Consider the following 26,005-nt stretch of genomic DNA (forward strand, 5'->3'; position numbering starts at 1 on the left):
CAAGTGGTCCCTCCGATGTTGGCACCCAGGGCAACTACACTCATTGCCTTATCATAAAACTAACCTTGCATGCCACCACTTTTTTTTTTAATTATATATTTAAAAATATAATATTTCTCAAAATACATGCAACTGCAGGGGATGGATTATGATCAAATATATAAGGTGGTAATACAGAAGGATAGTGGTGTGTCTGGCAAATTGAAGAGTAGGATTGGGTAGCTTACTGGAGACTAGAAGAGGGATACAGGAAGATGCAGAGTAATTGAGGGCTTTGAAGATGAATATAAACATTTTTATTTGAATTGTGGAGGAAAATAGAGTAGAATTTATGGTTTGGTCAATGAAAGGTCAACTAGAAAAGTATTACAGTAAACAGTACAGGAAGCAAATGCTTTTTTGTAGTTCCACTGAGGAGATAAAGTCAAGTGCTAGAGATTATTTTGTGGCGTCATAATATTACGAGGGCACTATAGACATACAGACATGTCATCAAAGCAGGCCAAAATACACATAGAACTGTACATTAATGTACTGTTATAAATGATATTAAGAATGAAAAATAGGGGTAACTTTAATAACCTAGAAGAAGCCAATGAATGCTGATAAAAGCACTATGGTAAAATGTGTCAACTCTGTTATATAAATGGACGTGGACTTTAGTCTCATGAGTGTGTGAATCTGAGGCCCGAGGAGAAGTGAAATGGCATAAAGATTTTTGTGGGTCATTTGGGAGAAGTCAATACTGGCAAATATGAAAAGAAAGCAGCACTTTGAAACGATCCAATGAGAAAAACGTATCTGCCTGTTAATCACATAAAAATCTGAAATCTTGGGGAAAAAATGGAACTGAAATAGGAGAACATTTTTTTTTGACTTATAATGAATATCGTACACATAAGACTTTAACATCACAAAACCACACCGGTGGTAATCTCATTAGGTTTTTTATGCTATGGGTTCCAATTGATGGACAACAATGGGATGTACTTATGGTTCTGTTTAAATGACAGCAATCCCTAAAGGATATTTGTATTCCTAATGCACGATTTGTACATTAATGACAAGTCCTGTGTGCATTTTAGGCTGTTGCTAACACATATTTTGGATATCAAGGAAAGCAAGAACACAAGGAAATGAAGAGGTCAAAGATCTCACTGTTATCTTACATATGGAGATTATTGTGTCATATTGCCTTCATGATACTGCATTGTAATCAAACACCAGGAGGGAGGACATGGTGCTGAGTTGTTGTTCTGTGATGGGAAAACTATGTTACAAGGACCAGTAACACAAAAACACAAGTGCACTGAAATACAACATATAGAACCAGATTCAATTTGATAAGAAAAACTTATAATTTCAGATTTCTCTATAGAGCCGGATGCAATTCAATAATAAAAACACTCATTGAGATAATAAAAATTATGTGTGGGAGCATCTGGGAGAAATTTTTTGGTTAATGTGTTGTTACCCATAGCTAGTAAAAATTGCATTTTTGCTTCAGAAAAACGACTATAGTTTCATAGTTGCAACAGGGGTAACCATATACATTGGATATGGCAAAATGCACATGTTTACATAGTATATGAGTCGTGTTGAATACAATTCTCACATAGGGCCAGATTCAATGACGAGATTCAATTTGAGGAGAGAAATTGAATTTTCATGTGATAAACCGTGAGAGAGGCTTTTCTCACTGAATTGCATCTGGCTCTAGTGAAATCTGGAATTGAATTAGGAGATAACCTTTTCTCATCAAATTGAATCTGGCCCATGGAAAGATAAACACAGTTCAAACACCATTCATGGCTGTCTACATGACTATAGAATGAAACCTCCTCTCATATAAAAAGAATTTAAGTTTAATTGTGTGCGCTTGATCAACAGAAACAAACTTTACATTTAAATAAAATATTATCCCTTTTTGATTTTACTGGTCCTGACATTCTAATTTGAGATTTCCCTGCATTTTAAAGTAAAAAAAGAGCTTGAGAATTGGGGGAAAATGCCAAATCTGAATTTTCCCATCAATTGACAATAGGCAACATGTGCCACTTACCCTAAAGCTTTGATAAAAGGTTGGTGTACACTGTGATTTTTAGTCCAGCAAAACTTGAGTTAAGCAAAATAAAAAACATACAATATTAAGGGGGTTATTTATCAAGGTTGAGTGTTAAGAGGTTTTTTTACCTCGAATAAACTCAAAAGTCCTTGAAACTCGAATGGTATCTTACTTAAGAAAAAACTAGAATCACAAGTTCGAGTTACGCAACCTGAAAACTAGAACTGATCGTGTTTTCGGCGGAAAAAAACTCGAATCGGTCGAACCCTCTAAAACAATCTTTCATCAAGCAGGCTGTAAACCATTTTAAATGGTTCCAGGGACCTCTGCCATTGACTTATTCAGGTTTTAGGTGCTGTATTTGCGGATTCCAGCTATTTCTAGAGTCGAGGTATAATAAATCTCAAACATTCACGTTTTTTTTTTTAGTTTTTTTAAAAACTCGATCGATCAAGTTGGTTTTTTTAACCCGAAAATGTGAGTTTTGATGAAAAACTCGAATACTCAAATTTTCGTGGAAAAAACTCAAACCTTAATAAATGTGCCCCTTATATATAAACATTAATGAAAGTACATAACATCTTGTCATTAACTGACCTTTCGATGCTCTTGTAGATTGAGTGACGAGGAACATTTCTTATTGCACACGGAGCACATAAGCTTTTTCTTAGCGTTTCCTAAAACAAAAACACAAACCTTAATAAACCATACATCACTCTAGAAATACAATGTGAAAGGCTTCACAATTCCACCTAACCTTAAAGTGACATTCCCATATCTTTACTATGTCATTCTATGCATTCAGAGGAGCAATCTTATTAGTCATATGGTCAGGTTTGTGATTTTGAGGTAAATGAATGGCAGATTGAAGCACGAACCCTTTGCAAGTCCAAGGTTTGTTTTATTGCATTTAGTTGTACCCTATGGAATGCCTCACATGTATGTTTCATAGGGATGTTTTTAAGGGAATTTTAGTAATCCTAGATCCAGGGAATGCTGCAGTGAATCACTTGATGATTTTGTGCAGAAAGGAAAGCTGCCAAAGATCAGCTGCTTCTAATTATTTGCATTTGCTTACAGTTAGCTAAAAAAAACGATGTCAGTACTTGATTTCAAAAAAACATATGTTTAGTTAATGAAGCCATTTCACAAGCATTTTAAGGATTTCTAATGCTATTAAAGTATTTGCCAAATAATCCTTTGTGACACATTTAAAAAGGTAGCAATCTACATGAAGAGAAACGAGGAGCAGTGATCAGAGGACTTTCTACTGTACATTGCGTGTAAGGAAAGAAAACAAAAATCAGACTAATCATTATTATGCATCTGTTTAGACAAAATGGTAGTGATTTGGGGCCGAACCTAATGTAGCATCGGTCCCAAAAACAAATACCGTACAGAGCTTTCTTCAGGCAGCAACTGCCAAGGGTCCCACACCAAATAGAGCACTACCCAGTTGTAGGCAAGAAGATTGAAGTATGGTACAGGAACAGTAAGATGGTCAATTTAGAACAAGATGGCATAAGTAAGTGTTGACTAACATGTGGACCTTCTATTATTGCAAAAAACCAACCTAACCTAACCTTCTGACAAAGGAAGGGTGAAGTTCAATAACAGCTGAAGCACTATAGATCCACCTTCTAATCATACCTTGGTAGTTTTTCAATGACTGTGTCCTAGTATTGGTAAGGCAAATGTAATGATGATAGCTCAGAATGTAGAGTTAACTGTATAATTAGAAAACTCTGAATTTTGTATTTAAAGGGGTTGTTCGCCTTCCTAACCCTTTGTTCAGGGGTTTTCAGATTGTTTACCATAAATAAAGAAGTTTTTTCAACTGCTTTCCATTTTTTTACCATTTTTCCAAAATTGAAATTCAAAGTTTAATGTTTGTGTCTCTGGTGTCCAAAAAACAATGTTTTCTTCAGCACACCACTTACTGTTTCAGGTTGCATCCACTCCCAAGCTGCCTCCAAGTCAGCCAAATTCCTTATCTTGAATAATAGGATATGAAGCACACCATCCTCAGGCTTTGCCTTTAAAACATTTTATTCCAGCGGAATTCACACACAAGCTTTCGGGGGAAAACCCCTTCCTCAGGTGCACCTGAGGAAGGGGTTTTCCCCCGAAAGCTTGTGTGTGAATTCCGCTGGAATAAAATGTTTTAAAGGCAAAGCCTGTGTCTCTCGTGTTACAGTCTGGCAACTCACTGAGCTCAATAATCCAGGTGCAGATTCTGAACTGTTAGAATTTGCTACATTAGTTGATACATCTCTTCAGCAGCATCTGTGTAATATTAGAAAATACTGTATCAATTATACCAGCTGACTTTACTCAAACTCTGGGATTCTGCTCAGCATGACCAAAGATAAGAAACGTATAAATTAATGCAGTGTTGTCCAACCTCTGTTGTACCAAGGAAAGGATTTTTTTCTGGCCTACATGTGGAGGGCCAATAATGGAAGATAGTGTTGACTACTCCCCTCTTTTAAACAACACCCGTTATCACAAGAAATGTTAAGAAAATACCAACGGGAGTGGATCTAAACATAATTAAAATACAATATTGCATTTTCAGTTGCAATATTTGCATTCTTAGTGACATTTGAAGCCTTCAAAAGCTGTAATACCGAATAAACTGTGTTTGACATAAGCAATCTAGCATACTGTTTTGTAGAGTAGAGCAATTTTTTTTAAGATGTTATTATTAAATAGGAACAGTGAAATTACCAAACATATGATATGTCCATTTTTGTTACACATCTTTTCTACTAACTGCTTTCTACATGCAACCACTAGGTAACTAAAAAAAATCTATGTATAGATATAGAGAGATAATATTGATTATGTGTAGAGTTTGTAATGCAGCTGTATTTATGAAAAAGATGAATAACGATACATGTTTAAGACTAGTAGCCATATAACATGCATGGTTTAAATGCTGTGTTGGTTGTAACGTGCCTGAAAGATACCTGAATTTAATTTCTTCTTGAAGAATCTCTTGACTGCAAGTTTTTGGTTGCCCTCTACAGCAAGTCTTATCTGTCAGTGCACCTTTATAATATGCTTAAAGGGCCAATGGGCAGGGAGGCTTGAAATACCTCTAACACAATCTCTGCATCTTCTGCAATCACACTGCAATTGTAGTTTACATACTGTGTAGTATAAGCTTGTATTTCAAAACAACATATTGGGCATGCTTTTGAATATATTTTAATCAGGCCAAACTGCATACTGTGAGACTACTGTGGGTTTAAAAACTGAAATTATTAGTCAACTACAATTTGATACTAAGCAAGAGTATACTATAAATAATTGACGGTGCTATTTTGGTGCATTTCCGATGATAATATATATGTTGCACACCTGTATGGACATTTTCTTTGTGTTTTTTCAGTGTATCTTTGCTTCTGAATCTCTTTCCACAGCTATCAGCCTTGCAAATGAACCTTGCATCTCCTTTGCAGGCCTCTTTGTGCTGCTCCAGACTATATTAAACAAAACAAAACTGCATTAAGAAACAGAATACTACAAGAAAACAATGTGATAAATGTTTGTTTGGATGCTGTGGCACCGGGGGTGTAGTAAAAAAGGGCATGCATTCATTACTCCTAATACAGATTAGTATTCAGAAGTGTTGTTTATATATTCTATTCTTTTGTTTCCTTGTTACAAAGTACAATAAAATATAATTCTTCCCTGCTAAAAACATCACAGTATACCTACATTAGTATGAGCTCTAGTCATTTATGGAAGTTCACCTGCAAGGTTCGCTATACAGCCCAATCGTGTTGCACTGTTGTAAGATAACTAATGAGGCATTTCACCTTCACAAAAGTTCCAAAATCATAGGGCCCATTTTATCAATGTTCTAACGATTTGTTCCAGTGCAAAAAAATTAACTGCTGAAATTCCTACTCCCTGCATGTGATTTGCATCAGGGATTAATTATTTGGTTACTATTCAACACTGCTTCTAGGCACCATCACTTCACAGAACGTAATGGTGTTTGAGTGCTCAGAACAGTGGAATGCTTCTACTGAATTCACAAAGATATTAGTTTCTTGACGTGTTGATAAATGGGGAAAAATGACAAACTGCTGAGATGTTTGATTTCCCATTTTGATATCTTATAAATCTGCCATAATGTCTTTTTTCATTTTTATTTTTTTTTCAAAATGTTTTTAATTTTTAGAAAAACAGTAAAAAAAGCAATTCAACAAGTAATTATTTGTGGTTTACGATTTAAAATAAGAAACTTCTGTGACGGTCAATTCTTAGAACCCTGCATAGTAACCCCATTCCCCAACCAATAAGACTTTGAAAAATTGAAGTATTACCTGGTGCCTTTTCCCTACATGCATAGGCTGGTGTCAGCCATCTTTAGCTGTGCTATATGTGGTTTTAGACTCCTTGGCAGAGTGCATGCTTCTGGGTTTCTGGGTGTTAATTGCTACCAGGAAGCTTAAAATCAGATGAGATACAGCAAAGATGCCGTATGTCAACCTGGCTGTGCAACTTTGCATGTACAGACAAGGCACCAGGGACCCCTGTGTTTATTATTCAAGTACCAGTGGTGCAGTTGATGAGGTGACAGGGGACCCTCTTAAGGGATGCTAAGACTTCAAATCATAGGGTGGGGAGGTTAATTCATCTTGAAATAAATTATGCATGTAAACATTAGACCAGCTTGAATATAGGGTTACAAAGGATGCAGATACATTATCCAATGCCAATGCTATGCTCGGAGCTTAGTATGCACAAATATTTCTTGTGTATTTTACTAGATACAGTGAAACAATCATGTGGGTACAAGCACTACTAAATTGAGACTTTGCATTTGAGGTAAACTCAATAAATAAGAGTATTATTTAGTGAGTCTGACCTGCTAAAACTGAGATATTCTCTCTCTCTCTCTCTCTCTCTCTCTCTCTCTCTCTCTCTAGACACATAGAGGAATTACTTAAAAACACAATTTTATGAGAAACAAGTAGCAAGCTCATGCAATGTGAACCATTCCAAAACGTATATAAATTTGTTACTTTACTGAAATAATTAAAAGAATACATAAGTCAGAAGCATGCAACATAGTAAGGATTTAGCTTATTAATTACCTATACAGAAGGGAAGAAAGTGCTTCTTTTTCTTGGTTAGGTGTCAAAAGAGAAGGCTATGAAACGTGGAAGCAGGCATGCAGAAAAATAGCCAGAAATAAGACAGCTGTTCAGTAATTCAAACACAAAACCTCAACGAAGAGCTGAAGGAGCTATTGCAAACCGAACACTGATAACTGCTTGAAGAGTCCCCGTGGATAATGTTCTCAGTACACTGGAGTACACTGAAGGAACAGAAACAAAAAGCATTAGTGGCTGCTAAAATAATACAGAAATATGCAAATGTACTGTATCATTCATGGTATTACTAGTCCACCTTGTCATTATTATTTCTAGATGTACTATGGATTATAAAAAAATATGTATTGTAGTTTGCTTCACATTCTTTGAGTAAAATAAACTTTTGTATACATGTATTCCGACAACTTGTCCGATCAATATCTAGCTAAAAATCAGTCACATCAGCAGGTTTATACTGCAGCGGATCTTTAAATCTACAGATAGGCAAAGTAACTTGTATTATTACAGCCTTGTCCTGTACAGAATATGTGGATTAAGATTATCATCTATCAAGTACATGGAATATCACAAAAAAAGATGAAATTTTAAATGATGGACATCATTTTGGATACACACTGTCTCTGCAAAGCCTGTTTCACAGGGAATTTCTTGCCACAGTTTCTGCATTTAAATTCTTTCTCTTCAACAGGCTTCTGATGCAGAGCCTGAAGATGTTCTGCCAGAATCTCTTGACTTGGAAAACTTGATTCACAATGAGGACATCGATGGTCCTCCTTACATGTTACGTATTCTGTAAAGAGTAAAAGAATGTTAATTGATAATTTAAAAAAAAAAAAAAAAAAAACTCTGTAGGAATGTATTTTCAAAACAGGTAAGAAGAGACAAAAATACAGCCAAAGGATTAAATGGTGGAATAATAGAAATAAATTAAAAGCATGTTATATTAATGGACATGCATGCATGCATGCAAAAAAAAAAAGGATAACTTTACACAACTAGCACACAATCCCAGTATTCGTCAGACTTTCTCTTGCATTATAAATATTGTTTAAACAGGAATGGATCAGGTTTACAGAAAGGGACAAAATTAACTTTCCACTAGGGTCATATGCTGTAGACAAATGTTTATCAGGTCCAGTATGCCAGTATTTTAGGGACTTTGTCTATTCATGAGTAACTGTGAGAATGTGCTAACTGTGGGGACATGTTTGGTAGAGGTAGAAAACAGTATACACTGACATTAGCATCTACAGACCACATTAACTTGGTGTAAAACATGCTCCTCAACTGTGAAATCTGTGCATTGGTTTGATAGAAAAGGTAAAGCAGATAAGCTCTGAATGAGTTTACTGTAAATATAAATCTAGGGCGCACATACCAGTGAGCCGATTATAGGGACATTTTCACAGAGATAGATAAAACAGTTGCATTTCAGGTGTATGACTACAACTTAAATCTCTTACAACTTGCTCTTCAGTTATACTATTTCACATTTCCGTTCATTCAAAAGACAATCAGGAAAGGTAGCACTGTCGTGGATTAGCATTGGCATTCTCACCTTTTTCAGATGGCTGCTGACTTTCTTTTATGTTGTCATCCTCTTCTTTGCTGACTACATTAATAATCTCTGTATTTTCTTCTTCAGCTTCTTCCATGTCACTATCCAAGTAACCAATTAGTAATTCAGTATCTGTTTCTATGTCATCAACTGCTAGATAGAATATGTTCTCCCCCTCCTGAAAGCACCAAATGTGAAAGGGAGAAAATGCCATTAAAGAAAGTTTAACAGATCTTTCAAAGACGTCTATATTTTGTGCTTTATTATTATATACAAATACCCTATTGTCATGCCAGATCTGTAGAGTTCTAGTATTGTAAAGGCTAACCTGTGCACAGAATTAGAAATTCAAGCAGGGAGCTGTGTACGAAAGCTGTAGGTACATTTGTCTTGCTACAAGACTGGTCTAGGAGCAGATTGTTTGTATAGGAAGCTAACAGTTTGTTTATCTTTGAACTAATGATTGAAGAAAGGGCTGGTGCACCAAGAAAAGCAGGGGTTGAGTTATGGGACAATACATGGATCGCAGAAATAGACCCATATACCCTCTTGGGCGTTTACAATCTCAAAAATAAAATACTGGTTACGAGGAGTTCCTATGCTTACAAACAAGGCCATGCTACATTCATTAGTCTGGAGGTTTAGTATCTGGGGGACTGGATTATCAGATGCCACTTATCTTTGATATCATTTTGATCATACACCTTTAAAACACAGAATGTCCATATTATAATGATCATATGTGACACTGGGGAATATCAATATCATATCCCAAAAACTGGGCCTGAAACTCAACTAGTTCACAAAAATGTTAATAATCGAAATGGACACTACTACCTCATGCATAACTAATGAGAAGACGTGTTACCATGAGAATAAGAGTCATGTAACCTCCCTATTATGGAGCATACATTTTGGGTATCCAATTCTGTTGGGAGTGTGTGCCAATTTTACCTCAAGGGGCACAAAAAGACTTTTTAGCTATTAATGTATAGGGTTATTGAATTGACACTGTGATACTTTAATTTTCGATACTGAAATATGAAGTTGATTTGAAATTTTCCATTTTTTTATGGCAGAGATAAATCTGTGAGAACAATACTGCGACTGGCCCATTTTAGGCCATTTAACTTTTTGTTTTTGAACCACTTAAAGAACAAGGAAAGGCTAACACATAATATTATACAGTGTGATAAGAGTGCCCCAATGTGTCGCTGATCGCTGAAATATAAATTGCAAATACCATTTCTCAAGTACCATCCTCTCGAAGATACTGGTCTTGAAGAAGGAGCGTGTAATTTTTTCTTTTTCTTTACAAGTTAGAGTTTATTTTATTTTAATTTCTGCAGATCACAGAAATGGCTGTAATCTACTGAATTTGTTTAAACTTATAAAAGTCAAATGGTTACAAAAATTATAGAATTGCACTGCCCAAAAGAAGGGGCAAGCGGCGCCAGGCCAGAATCGTAGAGATTATTATTTAACATAACCTTCATTGACAGTGTACTAAATTAATACCCAGAGTCTAAATACATATGAAAAGGCAGAACTTTAAATCAGACTTTAAGTGATCAAAGGCACAATGCACATAGGTTGGTTCACTGGCAACTGATCAATACTCCTTGGCCATCCACAAATCAAGTCAAAGGAACAGCAATATCCCTGGCAGATAGTAATGTAAGAGCACCAAGTGTGCAAGAGATAACCCCTTAGTGCTTATCCATGAAGTACTTATGCCTGGGGAAATTGCAGCATCATGGACACTGGCCAGCCTTGTCTTCACCTACTGCCATAGGTCCCCATAGTGTTCTGTGGCCTCTGCCACTTACTGAATGAAGTGCAAGTTATGGGCTAGGATGTCTATGTGTCTGCTCTTCTCATGAATACAGTGCTGCCAAATACAAGCAGTGTTATATTTGTGGGGGAAGCTGCAGCTATATGTGCTCCATAACAGAGCATAGAGACCTGTGCCAATCCAACATAGAAGAAGGGAAGCGTACAAAAAAGGACATTTTTGTGCATGTTGCTAGGGATGCACAGACTCCACAGTTTTGGGATTTGGCCAAATCCTGAATCCTTTGTGAAAGATTTGGCAGAATACCAAATCGAATCGGAACCCTAATTTGCATATGTAAATGATGCGCATCGCATGATTAAGACATTTTTGAATTCCTTGTTTGTATGACAAAAAGTCATGTGGATTCAGATTGGATCCAGCCAGGCACATGGATTCGGGAAAATCTGGATCTTGATGAAAAAGGATGAATCTTGGGCGGATCCCGAACCAAATCCTGGAATCGGTGCATCGCAACATTTTGCACACTGACTTACTTAAAGTAAATTACCCTGTATAAGTCTCTTTCTAATAATAATAAAACAAACATTGATTCAAAACAGAAAACGCAGAGGGCACACAGAGTGGAGAAAAACAGGCATTTTTGGACCAAAGGATCCGCTCCCCTCAGCCTACAAGAAAAACACAGGCTAAGAGCAGCAGAGCCAATGCTCTGTATGCCCTCAGCCTAACAAATCCCATATAACACTGTGTTAATATACAGAATGATAAACAAAGCAAGTTAACACAAGACAGATGTACTGAGGGAACATCCCCTCCATAGTGTGAAAAGTACACAAAAGTGTTAGAAGGGAGTTAATTAAAATGTTTAAAAATAGAAAGAAACAAACGAGAGAAACTACTACACCAGATCCAAAAACTGGAAATAACACAACACAAATGTTGACATTTAAATGCCACTCAAGCAGAGAGCCTTATATACTCCCAAATGAATGACTTGCATTTAAAGAAACCAATTATACTGTGAACAAGGACAACTTCTGGCTTCAGCCTTAAAAAACAAAAGGAAAAAATCATAAATTGCAATTATGTAATTGCAATAAAAAAAAAAAAAGGGACTCACCATTACATATTATATGACTTCAAGCAGTCTGAGAACAAGTGAATAACCCAGAAGCAAGTGTAAACTATAATTAAAGCATACTCGATATTGCAAATATTAAAACAAACCGCAAAAAATAGGTATTCCACTAAATGTGGAAAAATTAGGGCTGGCACTAAAGGGCACACAAGCAGGGAAAGCATTGCGACCAATGGGTATAATATTATAACATGTATGTGAACCAGCTACTTCCTCACCTGACAAACACAGCTAACTCTGTATTAGAGCAGAGTTATATCAAAGCTCCACAGAAGAACATTAAACTCATCCATCAAAAAGCAATGGGCACCAAAAACTACAGAGATTCTTCTGTCACTAATTCATCCCAGGATATGGAGAGCAGAAGACAATAAGGAAATTGTTTTGCCTAGGATTTCTGTAGTTTAGTTTGAGAGCCAGCACTCAAAAGGCCCAGGAGAGAACAATTACAGATTAACAATATAGTATAGTATTTCTTTCTAATTTGTTATACTCCTTTTGTGATAGCACTGTGTAAATGGCTCAAAATTAAAAAGGTGTTATAAATTAGTTCTTATCACTTCCACAGCACCAACACTTGTTCAGCAATAACGAGGATTAGAGATAACGGAAAAACAGAACTAAGAGAAGCATTCATAGGTGAATAGGAAAATATTTTAGAAGTGACAGAATACAATTTTAGACACAATATTATATACTATACAAAATAAACCATCCACTTGAAGCTATTTACAGACATCACAAATAATTTCATGACATTAAAATCTGAGATTTAATATGTGCAGTGAAAATGCTAATAACAAGGTATTGGAAATCAACTTAAATTCCTAAGCCTAAATGTTTGGGAGATTGCCATTCCATAATTTGGAGCTTTCTGGATAACCAGTTTCCAGATAACAGATCCCATAACTGTATTTCAACATTGTGAAGAGATTGTATACCTTGTGACTTAACATGTTTAGTTTTTATTTCACTGTATAATTTATATTATTTTATGTATTTCTTTATCTTGTATTTATTATTTACATTTTTAGTCTAAGTTCCAGTGCTGATACAGTTACATCATCATTAGCCTAATTTGCTATAACTCAGTGTAGAGAAAATAGAATCTAAAATTACACCAAAATTAAAAGTATTCCAAAAAATAAGCAGAACATTTTTTTTTAAAGCAAAGGGAATGGACACTTTTTGTACAAATGTGATGTGAACTTGTGATGCTAAATGTTTAATGGTCAATAATACTGCCATCCAGAATCCAGACACTCATCAAAGGCTATAGGAGGCGTCTAGAGGCTGTTACATTTGCAAAAGAAGGATCAACTACGTATTGATGTAATATCTGTTGGGATGCCCAAATTTATGCACCTGTCTAATTTATTTTCTGTTAATCCAATAAACTTTATGTCATTGCTGAAATACTACTGTTTCCATAAGGCATGTTCCATAAGGCATGTTATATATTTAAAGGAAGTTGCTACTTTGAAAGCTTAGTCAATGATCAGCAAAACTGCAAACTTTTTCATTTAAAAAAAAAATGAAAAAAAAAATGATTCTGAAATGTATTGTACTAAAACAAGGTTTTGCGTTTTTATTGAATCACGGTTGGTATCCTTTAAAAATATCAGTACCAAGTAGAGAGTGTATTTGTGTCCTCTGGGTAACCTTGACACAAATTAATATAACGATTTACAAACATTATTCCATTACGAGTTAATCTTTCCTTTGTAGTTTGAAAGTCTGTAGTAGATTTGCTGAACTGAGCAAACAATACTACCAGTTATAAATTCCTATAAGTAGCTTATCACTGAGTCCCACTTTCTCTACAAGTTTATTTTATTGCTGCCTCATACCCTTGGGTTTTCAGTGTTAGAGGAACACAAATCCAACAAAAATAAAAATCTTTACCTTTACAGCATATACTTTATCTCTGCAGAATTATTTTTTAGACAGAATATTAATGGTTTATCATGGACAAATACAGTATCAGTGGTTTAATGTTACCACAAGTGGCTCTGTTTCCAGTGCTATAATATTATATTATGTATGGTTTTATATTAACTAGTCATTCTATTAGTTCCTTCTTCTGTGTACTAGGCAAATTTGTACATATTTGGCTTGGGAAATGGGTTTTAATCATTCAAATAGAAAAATATGTATAATACAATGAAGTGGGATTTTCATGACAGCTGCAGACCCTAATGTGATAACTTAAATAAAAGTAGTCTGTAGATTCACCTTTTGAAGAAAAGGTAGATTTATTTTACAAAATCATGACCGGGACATAGTAATGCAGTGGTTAACATTCCTGCTAGCAGACCTGAGGTTTTGAGTTTAATATCTGATATATGTAAAAAGTGTTTGCTAATAGTGTAAAATAATTTTTTTATTTCATTGTACAATGGCAATGATAACATGCCTGTCCACATCATTTTACCTAGATATAACAAGCCATATTAATAGATCCTTGTGAGACAGATTTTTATTCTTTCTACCAGTTTATCACCCCAACAACTACTGAACAAACACAAGATTGCCAAAATATTAGGCATCCCTACCCCTAGTGAATAAAGTTGATGTTTTCCTGTGCCCATACTCCTGTTTGGAGAAAACTGCACTGGCATGTGGAAAAACAATCTAATCTTTAAATACGGAGTGCCTGGCTGTTTACAATCATGCATGCTCAGTAAAGTAAAAGTAGAGTAATACTTTTCTACTGCACATGCACAAACAATAACCAGGGCTAAAGACTACTAGGAGCCAAGGTGAAAACGCCAGTGCATTGACAGTTTTTACATGTGCTAGTGCAGTTTTATCCAAAAAGGAGCACTGCCCTGTGATAAATCTTTATTCAACTAGGGGGTGCCTAACATTTTGGGAGCTCCCCAGTGAAATAGGCTACTGAAGTCCTTTAAAAGAGATGTGTACAATGTTGCCTCCAAGCTTTGTTACCAAGTGTAGATTATAGTATTTATTCTCAGCAGCAACTCCTGACATCACCAGCATAATTGTGCAAACTCAGCTAGAAAAGTGCCAAAACAGAAAAAAACATATAGAAAACTGCCTTTCTTCCCAGTGAAAGAAAGATAGCTAGATACTGCTTTAATTAATGAACAGTTAAATGTTGACCAGAATTACATATCTCTCATTGTCCAATGAAAGACTTAAAAGACAAGGAATGGCACATTCAATTGGGGATGCCAAAAGTTAGGCACCCTTGAGTGATTATATATACTTACCTCACACCCAGGGCCGGTGCTCCTATCAGGAGAAAACTGCACCAGTCCGGCGTTTCTTTCAGTGAGGAGGTCTCGGCTTTCTTCGTCTTCTTTTTTCAAATTTCTCAGGGCAGACGCATTCGCAGTAGAACGAAATAACCAACTCTTCTTTAAAGTACGGCTTTTCACACTACTGCGCATGCGCACCCACGCGAAGAAAGAAGAAGCTGAAGTCTGATTGCTCGCTGGAAGAACCCCGGGCTGGTGCAGTTTGCTCCTGATAGGAGCACCGGCTCAGGGTATGAGGTAAGTATATAATATCAATGGGGGGTGCCTAACTTTTGGCACCCCCAAATAGAGAGCGCCTTTCCTTCTCCTTAAGCATTTAGCATCTGTATATTTATAAATACTTATATCCAGAATAAAACCTTACATCAGGGCCTTTTTTTTAGATACAAGTGGGCCCAGGGCAAAGACATCATTGGTAGGCCCTTAAAACCACAGGAATTGTGTAATATAACTTGAATATAATACAGCAGGCAATAAAAAAGTGGTTTAGGCTTACTGAAATAGACATGAGGTTCAGGTGTCCTTAAATAGATCTTTGCATGTAAACATTTCTACAGCTTACCGTATAGGAGTCAATTGTACACTGTAATTGCACTCTATGTTCTGTGTGCAACCAAACTGCATGTGATATCAGATCTGTGTGCTCAAATGTCTTTGCCATGAAATATCACCAGGGAAACATTAATACTATACAACATTTTCAAAAAAAGTATCAATAAATTCAGTAAAGTAACCTGAATAGCTGCCAAGTTCTTCTTCTCTTGTGAAGGAGCTTCATGGACAAATCGTAACCAATTGGAGTGACGTGGATTTGTTGCATCCAAAACATACAGCACTTCTCCTTTGTTTCCCCGGACCTGAAATATCAAAATATTTAACTTTTAAAAATTGAATTTCATAAATAAATTGGAAATCCTACACTTATGCCAAACACTGCACTGAAAGAATGATTTGTGTTCTTCTACACTTTATATTTATGGATTAAATAATTCTTCCAGTATCCGGTGTATCTGATAAGATATTTTTACAGATATTTTACAGTATTTTTTGCTAAATAGCCTGTGCAAAAAGAAAGTTGTTTTGCCTATACAGTTAAGGGCAAATGTATTTATTCAACATTATATTTTTTCTAAACTAGAATTTTCAACTTGTGTTTTTTTTTCTTAAAAAGTGAAATTTGTAAGAATGAATGCAACAATTTTTTGCTGAAAGTTTTTACCACAACTTCCCGTGACAACGTTTTTCCAATTTGATTTTAAAATTCTTTTTGTATATATCCTAGTCATCACTAAAAACTGGATAAAGGCATCTCATTATAGCATTTAAAAACACGCCAGTTTAAGGACTTCATCTGCGCAGGCTCTAGATTATATATTACGCAAAACATTCATTTACCTTAAAACCTGCTTTCTAAAGTTTAGGGCTGCACTAGATGAAACATATTGTATAGTATTTTTTAAATTGTGGATATTGCCAGAGATGGAGAGATTTATTAACAGGCTGACCACAACCACAATAAAAAACATTTGAGAGCAACCTGGCTCCTGAGATTTTTCCAGCCTCAAATTTTCTGTAAGCAAAAGTGTATGTTACCTTTTCTAGAATGTTTTTGGTTGAACAGCTGCAAGTCACTATTGAGATTTTGTTTAGATAATGTGGTAATTGAAACTTTTACAATCATTATAAAAAAAGACCATAATCTAGCTTCAATAAACTAAATTGAAATACCTTCAAAGCCTGAATGTATCAAGCAGCAAGAACAACCCAAACCACATTTAGTGGGCTAGAGTTTGTTGGGCATGCTTTCTTTCCAAGTAATAATAATAACCTGAAAAGCATTCTTTTTCTTTTGAAATGTTTTTCTTTCTTACCAGGTTACAATTCTAAGCTTAAGAAATGGAACATATACATGTCACCTTATTAATATATTGTAAGCCTTCTTTTCTGTATTAAAAAATAAAAAAAAAGATCCCGGGAAACAACCAAAAAATAAATTTAGCAAATTTGGTTTAGAATATTTTATATTGCTCCAAACAAATTAAAAAAGTAAATTTTTTTTTTTTTATAAACTATAGCACTTTTGCATAACATTTTAATTTCTTTAATAAGTCCATATACTACATGTTCCAGCCCAGATAGATAATATAAAAATCATAAGGACAAACAGAACAGTCTATGGACCCCTTGGGCAGGTTGAAGACCGTATACTTTACTTAGTGGTCTCTATCAAATCCCAAGGCCAGATTAATGATATACTCCAGCTGAAACCAAAGTCCAACACTTTTGCAGTTAAATTAGAACTGTAAGTATCTTATTTATATTATATTATTTATAACTTGTTTTCTTTAAATGCACAATGTACACATAAAAACGTATGTAAATCTTTAAGGTTATAATTATTTTACGAATGCCATACATCAATTTGCAAGGAGATCAGAATGAAAATTAAGATAGGATTTTCAGATAGCTGTGATTAAACATTGCATATTACTAAATGAAAACATGTTATGAAAAAAATCAGAGCGACAAAACTAGACAACAAAATCGAGCATCAATTTGTATTGTACGACTGACACTCTCAAAATTCAATTTTATAAATTTTTCACTGAGAAAACTCGAACTTTTTCGGCCAAAAACCCCTGACCATCGGATTATCCAGTGCAGATCACAATGTCAGGAAACAACTTCAGGGACATCTGCCATTGACTTCTACATGACCTAGGAGTATTTTCGGATTTGGATTTTTAACAGCTTTGGGGTATAATAAAAATTTGAGTTTTTTTTTATACGAAAAATTTTAGTTTTCCCCTTAAAAACCTTGACCAGATAAATTCGAGATTTAATAAATGGGCCCCTAAATACCGTATATATACATGTGCCAAAACACTGTTAAAAAACACATAAAAAAAGTAAGCATTTTCAACATGGAATAATCTCTGCATTGGAGATGAAGCAGGGACTGAAGGGAACCAAGACTGAATAGAAACAGGGGCTACAGGGAACCACGAATGGATATCATGTGCAGGTTTGACTTTGGTGACATACATAATATGGTATTAGTCGTGCATACATTGAACTGAGGGTAGATGGGGAATCCAAACTAGAAACTTAATCATACAGACACAGTATTTTGTATGGTACATCATTAGTGTCTACAGACAATTTTTAAGGCTATGATTATGGTATGGCTATGCAAATGGACAACCACAGAATGGGTATGGCCCTCCAATTTGTTTTTAAATTTGCATCTGGGCAGTAACCCACAGCAACCAATCACTGCAACAACATGAAAACAAGCTAATGATTGATTGGTTGCTATGGGTAACTGCCCAGGTGTAAATTTGCCCCATCTTTATAAATGAAAATTAAGCATAGGACTAGAAGATATCAGACGACTTTGACGTAGTTGGCCAGTTTAAATATATTGCAATATATGGACAAACAATCCCTGTTTTGTTTAAAGGGTAACGCATTTTTGGTAGCTGTATGCACAAAATGCCTCTGTCTTAAATATATTGATAATGGGTTGAGTGCAGAGGACTCTTGTATTTGTCTATATGTATTTTGTGGTCAAAATATTGATTAATAAGGTGTTGGTCGTTGTTATTATTAGTGCAATTAATTAAACCTCCTTCAATTAATTGAGGTATCTAAAATGCCAGAGCTTAAATAAATAAATAATTCATTAGACTTCAATCATTAATACTAAAGTGTGTTGTGCCAAAATGATTGTCAATCAATAATCCACAATGAATTATTAGTGCAATTAATTGACCTTCTTCAATAAGGCATCTAAAGTGCATATGCTGTATGGTCGGCCCCCACACATTTTCACCTCACCAAATCTGGCCCCCGTTGCAAAAAAGTTTGGACACCACTGGTATATATAGAATATAAATGTCAAAATATAAGGTGGGCTAGTGATTAATACATATAATAAGCAGCAGAGACACCAATGCAACTAGCATCAGAATTTAATAATCAGTCTGGTAGAATCAACTTATATTACAGGCCAACCTAATTTTCTGCTTGAGCTGCTCAGAGCCCACTGAGCATGTGAGTGTCACAGACATTCTCCAACATACTGACCCCCTGTGACAAGTTTGAAGTCCTGGATCATTGCTGCTATTAAGATGCTAAACTTTAGACTGTGTCAATAAGTGCAGTACTGTATATAAAATATGGCATTGTTGGCCATATTAATTTTTAGGGTTCAGTTCTCCTTTAAACACAACACTCAAAAATCATCCAGAATCAGCTGTATACAACGGACTTGCACTTAATGAATTGCATGATAACACCATTACTGGTGGCACAAACACTGCCTCAACACAATTGAAATTCTCACTCACACTAATGCAATTAAAACAACTTGCATCAGCATTTGAAATTGTACTTAGTTTGAGATACACATTACATTATAGGTGGCTGCAAATACACTGTATTGTGGATAAAAAAAAACATGTGCCCTAATGTCGTAAAGTCTCATTCTAGTAGTCACAGAACTTTTTAGACCTATGCCACCTTATATATAAACACTCAATTTTGACCCACCTTCAAGACTTTACATTTATGAACTCAATCAGTTAGAGAGCCCTTCTCCCTTACAGGCTTACTGCTCTCTGCACTGAGCATCGGATCTATAATCTGGTGCAGAGAGCAGAGACAATATGTGCAGCTCAGCCTTGTCCTAACCCTAACAAGACTGTGCCTCCTGCCACCTTACGCCTCTTAAAGGAACAGTACAGTGTACTCTGAGTTAGTCAGCGACACATGGGGCCACATGGGACATAACTGTCAGTTAGTTTGCAATTGATCCTCAGCATTCAGCTCAGATTCAGAAGCAAACAATTATGACCCATGTGCCCCCCCCTCAAGTCACTGATTGGTTACTGCTTGGTAACCAATCAGTGGAAACCAAGAGAGCTGCAAAGCAGGAAGTACTGTTCTGGCTATTATGTTAGACATTCAGTCACTCCAGCCTCTTCTTCAGAGAAGCAGGGTACCCGTGTACCTTGTTCTTGGTGCCAGTGCAATGTGGTACATGTGCTACAGCCTTGTATGAGCTGGGGTGCACCAGAGGATTGGATTGTGGAGGTTACTTTTGGTGCCTAATTAAAGTTGCGTAGGGAAGTAGCATTTCAAGATCCAGAGACTTATTATAATTAGGGAACATTAAAGGAGAAGGAAAGGCTGGAGACACTTGGGGGTGCCAAACGTTAGGCACCCCCAAGTGATTGTAGCGACTTACCAAAAACCCAGGGCCGGTGCTCCCATCGGGAGAAATCTGCACTGGCCCCGGGTTATAGGAGCGAGCACCATGGAGAGATCTACTTCTGTCTTCGCGCAGCTGCACATGCGCATTAGAACTAAAAGCCGAACTTTAACTTTAAAGTCGGCTTTTTCGTTCAAAAGCGCATGCGTCAGTCCGGGGAAATGCGCAGCTGCCCAAAGACGGAAGTAGATATCTCTGTGGTGCTCGCTCCTATAACCCAGGGCCGGTGCAGATTTCTCCTGATAGGAGCACCGGCCCTGGGTTTTTGGTAAGTCGCTACAATCACTTGGGGGTGCCTAATGTTTGGCACCCCCAAAAGTCTCCAGCCTTTCCTTCTCCTTTAAACAACAATACGATTTTTTTTTTCATTTGCAAAAATTCCCATTTACAAAGCAGATCACAGTTTGGGGAAGAATCCATATAATGAAGAAATCGCTCCATTAAAAAACCATTGACACAACCATAGTTCATTACTTTTGTCCATTGCACATACACTGCCACAAAATTGCAATAATTACCCCCCCCCCCCCAGAAATTGTTATAACACAAAAGGGAACACGGTCTACCTGATTTTATACACCCCAATTACGCTCAACATATATCTGGCAACTCACTGCCAGTACAACCAGTACAGATGCACCAAATCCAGGATTCGGTTCAGTACTTGGTCAGGATTCTGCCTTTTTCAGTAGGATTCAGAGTCAAATCCTTAACATCCCATGACTTTTTGTTACTAAAAAAGGAAGCAAAAAAACATGCAAAGTTCTCTTTCGCCCTTCCTGCTCCGATAATTTACATTAATTAATTCAGTTCGGTATTCGGCCAAATCTTTTACAAAGGATTCTGGATTCAGCTGAATCCCAAAATAGTGGATTTGGTGCATTCCTACCAGTTAGGCCACTGAAAACTATCCCCATCAGTCACCCATATTGAGAAACTAATGACACTAATGAGAGACTAATGACACAGACTATGTTTTCATTTTTTTCCAACTTTAACAGTATGTGAACAAGAGTTCATGTATGCTTCCTTCTTACTAGAGGAAATTATATGAAATACGCACTAATCTATGGAAGAAGCTCCAAAATTATGGGAAGTACTATTTAGCACTATGCTAAACCAGATCCTCAAAGAAAAAGCAGTATTTGACACCTCCTTCATACCCTTTCCATGTACAACAAAGCAATAACGTGGGAGATAATAAGAAGACCGATGTCTTCTCCAAGTGGAATGTATTCCACACACCACAGGTCATGGTCTTCACTGGCCTTGTATCGAGGCCTTTTTCTACCATGTTCTAAAAATTTTTTTTAATATATGTGCAATATATATGCTAACTTGATATAATAATACAGTATACTAGGTAATAATATTGTTCTTACCTCCCACATTAATCTGTTGTCTATGTCTTCATCCACCTCATTGGGAATCCGCTTTTCTCCAGCAAAAGGACCAAACTTCTCCCCCTAGAAGAGAAAGAAATGAAACCCATTTTGGTCAAAACCAGCATATACTGGAATGCCAACATCATTGGAAATAAACCATAATCTATAGTTAAGCATGCATCTGAAAAAAAAATAATGGCTTAATTAGTAGGCAATTGAGTAAAAGCACTATGGACAGATTATCACTTTACAGTTGAAATCAATGGGGGTGCCAAATGTTACTTACCTGATACCATAGGCTAGTGCTCCTGTTAGCAGAAAACTGCACCTGAGCAAACACCACAAAGCAATCTTTTTCTGCTTCTTCCCGGCAGGTGTGCATGTGTGAAAGTGAATGTGCAGAGTGAAAGCCAAATTTTTAGCAAAAAGCTGACTTTTTCATTACGTATCCACTGGCCCAGGGCCATTCAAGGGTAAAAAAGTGCTAAATCGAACTGCCAGAGGACTTCTGAGTTTGCAGAAATCCCAGTGCCAAAAGAATGACTGGCCAATGTCCTATGGTATGCCAGCTCCTTCTAACTGCATGAGACAAAAATACATTTTCTCCACCTCAGGCCTATCTAAAGCTCCTAGGCCTTATTGTTACTGTCTGTTAATAATTCTCTTGAAATCTGGAGACCTTAGGGTGCATACTGTATCCAATTAGGCCCATATGTAATATATTTTATATGTGAAGACCACAGGGTCTGTACTTTGAAAGCCAAACTCTGGCCAGAATCTACCTGCAGTACAAACGCAGAATCTGCATTAAAACATTTAAATGCTTTACTATTTGAATGCTTTAATGCAAACTACTGATGCTTTTTGGATCTCCAGATATGGTTGCAAACATAATACTACAGTTACACTCCAGCAACAGTTACACTCCAGCAATCTGCTTCCCATTATAAACAAGGCCATCACCAGAAATTTTGTGGCCCGTACTGGTTATATGAGGAACCCCATGAAGAAAAGTTCACAGTACCAACATTTTTGGCCATGCCCCTATTTTGTCCACTACAAAAATGGCAGGTTTTGCTAGGACAAAAGGTTTGATCTTGATGGATGTATTTTTTTCCACCAGTTACTATGATACAAGCCCACCAATTATTGTACTGAAAAGCAGGGGTGTAACTATAGAGGAAACAGGCCCTGCAAATGATGGGGGGCAGGGGAACTATTGGGGGACCTATGGGACTGATAAGCAGCTGCGATATATATTCATGGAAAATTTCTTGTTACCAACGTTTAGGGGCCCAATGATTTTGCTGTGGGCCCAATAACTAGTCATTCATGTAGAAGATGCTTATATAATTCAGTAATAGATCCCAATATACACAATTGATCTTACTCTATAAGTAGTTCATATACATAGTTCCATTAATTAATTTGGGGAGGTTGGAGTTTAAACCAATCCCTTTACATAGCTGTGACTACCCACCTTCCTGTCACACAGCTCTGCAGTGTCATTGATTGATATAATTGTTACACATGTTTTTTTCAGTGGTCAAATTGGTCAAATTTTGCACTTTCCAGTGGTCACTGAAATGTTCTATGAGATAGTAAGTGATTATGGATAGTTTGTATGCTAGCTTTTAGTGTGTATATGTTTCAGTTCAACACTGGAACTTGCATCAGGGAAAGTCTTTCACTTTCCCTGATGGAAGTTCCAGTGTGGAGCTGAAACGTTGGAACCAATAAACCTACATTTTGTTTGCTGAAACCTCTGCCTCAAAACTTCCTTGTAGTGCTGTCAACTCACCTTGGTATCTATTTATATTTGGACTGGCACCCAGGTTCTATTCTTGGCTAATGGTGTGTGCTCTGCCTGCATGATAGAGATATATATATATATATATAGATATAATATATATATATATATATATATATATAGGGATGCACTGAATCCACTATTTGCGATTCGGCTGAATCCCCGAATACTTGGTGAAAGATTCGCCCGAATACTGAACCGAGTCCGAATTCTAATTTGCATATGGGCAGGAAAGGAAAAAGTGGCAAAAAAAACTTCTTTTGTTACGAAGTCACGTGATTTCCCTACCTTTCCCTAATGTATACTGTGGAACTCAACTCACCATGTCATATAAATAATGTGACATGCTTTGCGATGTCAACAAAAAAAAAAAAGCTTGTTCTATATCTGGATAATTATCAAGACACAATACTTGTAGACTATCCCCATATATAATAACACACAGGGGCGCTCCACCAGTGAGGCGAGTTGAGCTACTGGCCTCAGGCGGCAGCGACCCCCTGGTTGCCAGGGGCGGCAAAAATGCTGCTCCTGGTAACGAAGAGCCAAATTTCCAGTTTTCAACCCAGAAATTTGGCTCTTCTAGTGCAGAGAGTGCAATTGTGCTCTCTGCACTTAGCGAAGTGGACTGCCCCTGCCCTCTCCGGCGCTGTAAACGTGAGTGCCGTGGGGAGGTTCGGGGGCGGCAAAAGAAGGCCGTCTCAGGCGGCATAAGGGCTAGAATCGCCCCTGATAACTCACACATTTCGAGAAGGTGCAGTACCCCAAAGCAACCAATAACACCTTTGCTTTTAAACAAGGGACCACTAAATGCTTCCTTCCGATTGGTTGCTATAGGTGACTAGACCTATAGCAAAGTTTGCACCTTTTATTACATAACCGATGCATTTATGTTAACCTATTTTGCCAATAAATGTTCTTGCTTGCGGCCCGCCTTTGTTCTGAAAATGAAAAGGCAGCTATGTGATTATGAATGCATTTTAACCAACAGCTGATAATATAATAAAGCTTCAGGGTATTATTACTGTAGAGGATATCGGCTCCCACACATTGATAAACACAAATATACCCACAATATAATAACTAGAGCTGGCATAACAATGATATACCAATCTTTAATGCCAGAACTGAATAAAAGCATATGTCTAAGCCACACAGAAAAGTGTTTTCAAGTAATAAATAAGCGATAAGTTATAGGTAACACAGGCACTGTCTTTAAAAACACATAGATACCATAGCACGAGCTCAGAGCAGGGGCTTGACCATTGCAAAGGGTCGCGGGGTGCCCCTGTAAAAGCTATATGTGTAGGTTTTGAAGTCAGGACCCTTAGACCCTGCTACTAGCTGCGCCTCCCCGCTCTGTGCTGTGTGTAGACGTGGCATCTTCCATTCCGTGTCTCTCTACCCCAGTCTCCTGTATACAGACTGCCGCTCTCGCCTCCTGCCAGCGGATAACTCTGCTCAACCCCCCTATTCAAGTTTTTACACCCGACCGGCTTAATTTCAATCGGACAAACCTTTTTGACTCGCCTGCTCGTATACAGCCCCATCCCGTCTTGGACTTTGGAAGACTTCAGGGAAAATCTGTCTGGCACGTACATGCCCAGCATGTTTATGGCTTTTTAATGTCTTACAACTGGCTTCATTGGGACCATGAAATGACGGGACCGTGGGGGTAGATGGGTAGAAGGGCATTTAGGTCATTGCAGGGCACGAGTGGAACAGTCACTCGCTTCGGCTCCTTGATTGGACTAAGAACTCCATTTCTGCGCTCCAAGGCTCCTGCACGGGCCGCTCCACCATAGGAAGGGGGATATCGGCTTCCTATTGGCTGTGAATTTGGCTCTTCCCAAATATATGCAGCTTGCAGGGGTCGTCGCTTCCTTTACTGAGAGACTTTCTCTCAGGGCATCTTGTTCATGTGTGTGTGTGTGTGTGTGTGTGTGTGTGTGTGTGTCTGTTTTCTCATTCCAAACAAAGACAAATGAGGTCTAGTGCTTACTAAATGTAAAAATAAAAGGTTTCAAGCGTTGAGTGTTATGAAAAGGGGCTGCATTTAAAACGAGTTTATAGAAGCAGACTATTACTACTATTCACTTACTGAATGCTTTTTACTTTATTTCTTAAATGATTAAGAGCTGTTTAAGTAATTAAGAAATCCATCTTGTTTACTAGTTTTAGTGAATACTATAATCCCTTTTTCCACTTATTCCTTCCAGTTTTTAAAACCTGTGTGCTCAGATCAGAATGAAAGGAAAAGTATACCCCCCAAACAATGTAGGTCTCTATAAAAAGACATTGCATAAAACAGCTCATATGTAGAACCCTGATTCATGTAAATAAACCATTTTCATAATAATATACTTTTCTAGTAGTATGTGCCATTGGGTAATCCTAAATAGAAAATTGCCATTTTAAAAAATAAGGGCCGCCCCCTGGGATCGTACGATTTACTGTGCACACAAACATACCAACAAACCATACTTGTTAGGTCACATGAGCCAATTAACAGACAGAGTTTTGTCTTTTGCTTCCACACTTCTTCCTGTTAGAGTTG

The 26,005-nt window shown here is 37.0% G+C and overlaps 1 protein-coding gene across 2 annotated transcripts in view; it reads right to left on the bottom strand.

The window, feature by feature from the left end:
- The window catches only part of prdm5.L (PR domain 5 L homeolog), a 75,321-nt gene extending 49,924 nt beyond the window's left edge, over window positions 1-25,397 (bottom strand). Inside the window, exons 1-8 of one of the 2 annotated variants that reach the window (XM_018251698.2) lie at window positions 24,966-25,397; window positions 21,636-21,719; window positions 15,713-15,835; window positions 8,759-8,936; window positions 7,816-7,990; window positions 7,311-7,403; window positions 5,432-5,553; window positions 2,663-2,742 (exon numbers count right to left, since the gene is read on the bottom strand). In XM_018251698.2, the coding sequence (XP_018107187.1) occupies window positions 2,663-2,742; window positions 5,432-5,553; window positions 7,311-7,403; window positions 7,816-7,990; window positions 8,759-8,936; window positions 15,713-15,835; window positions 21,636-21,719; window positions 24,966-25,058 (948 nt within the window). In that variant the 5' untranslated portion in view covers window positions 25,059-25,397. The remainder of the gene's footprint in view (window positions 1-2,662; window positions 2,743-5,431; window positions 5,554-7,310; window positions 7,404-7,815; window positions 7,991-8,758; window positions 8,937-15,712; window positions 15,836-21,635; window positions 21,720-24,965) is intronic. The other variant, XM_018251694.2, reaches the window with a different exon arrangement.
- Between the last annotated feature and the right edge of the window lie 608 nt (window positions 25,398-26,005).

Source organism: Xenopus laevis, chromosome 1L, assembly GCF_017654675.1.
Source record: "Xenopus laevis strain J_2021 chromosome 1L, Xenopus_laevis_v10.1, whole genome shotgun sequence".
NCBI classification, from domain to species: Eukaryota; Metazoa; Chordata; class Amphibia; order Anura; family Pipidae; genus Xenopus; species Xenopus laevis.